Source organism: Carassius auratus, chromosome 28 (assembly GCF_003368295.1).
Source record: "Carassius auratus strain Wakin chromosome 28, ASM336829v1, whole genome shotgun sequence".
NCBI lineage: Eukaryota > Metazoa > Chordata > Actinopteri > Cypriniformes > Cyprinidae > Carassius > Carassius auratus.
In genome coordinates, this window is record NC_039270.1 from 10,468,739 (window position 1) to 10,473,026 (window position 4,288).

The 4,288-nt window shown below is 35.9% G+C and overlaps 1 protein-coding gene across 1 annotated transcript; it reads left to right on the forward strand.

The window, feature by feature from the left end:
* Nucleotides 1-456: 456 nt before the first annotated feature.
* On the forward strand, nt 457-3,865 carry LOC113046762 (uncharacterized). Its single transcript, XM_026207715.1, has 2 exons — nt 457-820; nt 2,185-3,865. Exons 1-2 carry the CDS (start codon nt 530-532, stop codon nt 3,670-3,672), a joined length of 1,779 nt encoding a protein of 592 aa, XP_026063500.1. The 5' UTR covers nt 457-529; the 3' UTR covers nt 3,673-3,865.
* Nucleotides 3,866-4,288: the final 423 nt, after the last annotated feature.

Sequence of the window (4,288 nt, forward strand, 5' to 3'; positions counted from 1 at the left end):
TTACTTAAGTAACTATTAGGATCATTTATTTTTACTTGAGTGTTTATATAAGTACAGTATATATAAAAACAGATTTTGGCTACTCTACCCACATCTGATGTTAATGAGAACTTATTGTGAAGTGCCACCTCATAGGTTCTTGTTTGTATGACTTGGACTTATTAAATATTTATATGGGGTTGCATGGACTCAGTTGAAGTTGTTTAAATAGGTATTTTGGGCCGTCAAATTTTTAGTACTCATTGACCTGCATTTGATGGAGAAAAATACAGAGTACTGAGCAATAGTTAGCAACAAATAGTATAAATTAGCTATTTGTTTTATTTAAAATTGAAGTTACTGTAGCCTATATATGACAGCTCTAAGAATTGGTCCTATACACATGGTGAAGCAAAGTTCCCATCATATTTGTCATTTCTTCTCATTTGTTAGTTTCAGTCACACCCACAACATCATCTCTGACTCTGTGTATTTAAAGAAGCTGCGCTTCTGGTATCTCCGCTCTGTAACACAAGAGCAGCTTCACACCATGTTTGTTCCGGCTCTGCTGACCTGTATTGTGCTGAGAGCATTCAGTGTTCAAGCAAAAGTAGTTAATGACTTTAAGATGAATTGTGATGAATTTTTCTATGAAAAAACAGAACCTGTGGGAATGGATCAGAATGCCAAGAAAATCTGTCAGGTTACACGAAACTTTGCCCCTCATTACGCTACGCTGTACTCGATTCGTCACAAGATTCCTCTCTACAGCGCCTACCTATTTGACCGTACATGCTTCGACGACAGTGGAAGGTTTAGCTACTGGCATTTAGAGCCACAGGTAACCATGTGCTTCACTGTCTAACAAAAGTATAAGTATTAAGTATAAGTATTCCATTCTGTTTTGTCATTCCAAATAAAATATAAAATAGATTAGATATATGGAACATTCTTATACTGTACTATAACATAAAAAAAGTAAGAACAATACATTTGATACGGTATTGGTTCATTTTTGTTAACGTTAGTTAACAAAATACAGATGTTCATTGTTTGTTCATAACTTTTAATGTTAATAATGTATTCATAAATTTTGAAATTAACTAACCCTTAAAGACCCAAATATAGAAAAAATGTTGTATGAGGCCTCTAATGCAGAAATACATGGGTTTTTACATTTAGTAAGTTTTTAGGGAAATGTAATATTGTATGGCTTTTGGTAGCAGAATTTCAGTGTTTTTCACTATCTGAATAAATGCAGAGGACATCTAATGGTTCATTTGCAGGGTGTAATGCTTCTGTAACCTTATATCAGTGGCCTTTATGAATATATACAATGATAATCACACTAATGATACAGTTAGTAAATTTGTTATGAAAAAAATTATTATAAAAATAAATTTTCAGATTATATTCACAGAACCTGATGAACTAAATGAAAACTTAAACTACTTGACTTTAGAACGTTTATCACATGCATGTAAAACTTTCATCATTTGTATCAGAGTCCATCTCAAAGTCACTGTTCCCATTTTGGACAGCATCAGTGATATCATACACATATGATGACAGTCTTTCCTGGCTGATGGCATTCTGAAATATAAAGAAATACACTGATTACTTTCAATGCTAAATAATTTCAGTGCAAATCAAACCCAATCAAACATGCACATTTTAAAGAATTCACTCATTTTATAGAATTTACACAATATTGTCTGATGTTATTGTGCCCTTTTCACATGGAACAGGTGAAGAGCACAACTCATCCATGTAATGCGTACGGTGGCAAATTTTGCTACAACTTTTTAACCCAGTGTTGCAAAATTATAACACTGAAATAAACTCGAAACCAAGAAATTAACAAAGCAAATGTCAATATCTACATAACGACAGAAAAATATATTTTAGGGATTTTACTTACTTGAATGTCAATTTATCCAGTCCATAAAAACAATATAATGTGCTTCAAAGTTAATGACTTAGTGTTCATGTAAATAATTTTTTAAAAATAAATTAAGGGTTAATAAATATTAAAATAATGCTGTAGAAGCTAGTTTACTATTAGTTCATGTTACTAATATAGTTAACTAATGAAACTATATTGTAGTGTTACCTTACGAAAAATTAATTTAAATTAACAAAATAATTGTATAAAATAAAAATAAAAGATCAAACTAATCTTCAAACATAATATTTCTTCTGTAGATTTCCAAACCTGAAGAAAATGAAGAATTGTATATGGTCCGTGAGAATCAAAATTACAAAAGAGCTTATAAAGACAATCAAGCCATCAGCGACGACTACAGTGAGACGGGATATGATCGCGGACACCTGAACCCTAACAGTTTCCAGTGTGGTGAAGGCCGTAAAGCAACATTCACGCTGACCAATGCAGCACCTATGGATGCGTGCTTCAACCGTAACCAATGGGGAAAGTGGGAGAAAACTTTGAGGATTCTTTTAAGAGACACAATTAGTAGTGACGGTTGGTTAGCTACAGTCTACATTGTCACAGGTACAGTCCCCGATGTGAATCTACGAATACCACAAAGAGAAATCTCTGAAGATCCCGAAAGGGTGACGGTGCCCTCTCACATCTGGACGGCTGTCTGCTATAAGCACCACGTTGATGACGAAAAGTCTTTCTCCTTTGGCTATATGGGGGAAAACAAGCCAGAAGGCAGCATAAGCCTGATGAGCGTCCCAAACCTGAACACACAAATAAAAAATCTCTACAGTCAGCAATCAGAAATTAGCATTTTTGTGGGTGATTGTTTCCATGACAATAATAAATTAGATAAGGTTCGGGTCAAGTTTCAGAAATTAATCAGTCAACAAAGCAAGGAGAAGCAAGGAGTCCAAATGAGCTTAGGTGTACAAAACATGTGCACCGCATTGAAAAGGGCTACCGACAGTAACATCGTACCTGAAAAGAAATTCAAGGTGAGTGAGATGATAATAAAATTAGCCTTTGACAGCATGAACACTTTCTACAATGAAGCAAAGGATCTGAAGATTTCTTCTGGAAGCAGTTGTCTTTTAACTCGTGTGAAACCACTAGTAAGGAGTGATCTCAGAAAAAGGGACATATCAGGGGTGTCGGGTGCTGTCGAATGCCTGCTGGTCCCAGAGAAGCAGATGACTGCAGCTGATGGATCGCCCTGCTCGAGCTTCTCTGACTCTAGGTACAGCTGTGTGTGTGAAACAAATGGTGAATTCAAGTCCTGCTGCTCAACTCCCTGCCTGTACCAGGACAATCTCAATTCCTACAGGTGTTACTCAGGCCAGACGGAGATCGAGTGCTCGGCCCGGTACTCACTCGTCACTTTTAAAGGAGAGAAGTGCTTGGATGATCACCCATGTGCAACATATGGCAACGACTACTACTGGTGTAAGACCATCTCTGGCAGCTGGGACTACTGCAGCCCTCCGCTGTGGAGAAGTAAAGCTAAAAATGGGAAGTACTGCCGCAGTGACCATGCCTGTGCTAAATATGGATCAGGAGATATGTGGTGCTACACGGATGATGAAGACAATTATGACAAATGCTGTACTTCTGATGACTGCAACTCAGCTGTGAATGGCCAAACCTGCAGGTCCAATCACAAGTGTGGCTACCATGGGAAAGATTACCTGTGGTGCTACACAGACTATAAAAACAACTGGGATTACTGTTGCAAATCATGTTGGTGATAGTTGGTTTACAATTTGTGGTATGATTATAACTAATGCAGGACTTTGCTAAATTGTACTATGAGCTCTTACTAACCTACAAACTAAGATTAAACAAATTGACTCTCATATGTGCTTCTGAAATTAACAGAGGCTTAAAATGCTTAAGCTTAATGTATGCAAAAAAAATCTCAATAAAAACCAAATGAATTTATCATGCAATTGCAAATGTTTACATTTTTACAATATTTTTACCAGTTTACTTCATTTTCACTAAAAACAAATCTCTGACATTAATGACTGTAGACTCTCATAAATACTTATCTGCACAAAGCTTTCAGAACAATTGTGTTATTTTCATGTTGAATAATTAACACTATAGACACTCATGTTCCCAGAGACATGATGTGCAGACATCTTAGTCCACTAACCCTCTTCAACAGATGACATTCAGCACAAGCAGTGTTAAAAGGGATAGTTCACCCAAAAATCAAGGAGATTAGATATTCCACATGACTAGGGCTCAACCGTACTTTTATGAAGCTATGAGAATATTTTTTTTTTTCACAAAGAAAACAAAAATAATGACTTTATTCAACAATTTTCTCTGCATCACCCTAGCACCATTTTTGAGAAT

Coding starts and splice junctions, on each gene's coding strand:
- LOC113046762 (XM_026207715.1), top strand. CDS start 530: ATGTTTGTTCCGGCTCTGCTGACCTGTATTGTGCTGAGAGCATTCAGT. Junction 821..2,184: donor ACTGGCATTTAGAGCCACAG/GTAACCATGTGC, acceptor TTTCTTCTGTAG/ATTTCCAAACCTGAAGAAAA.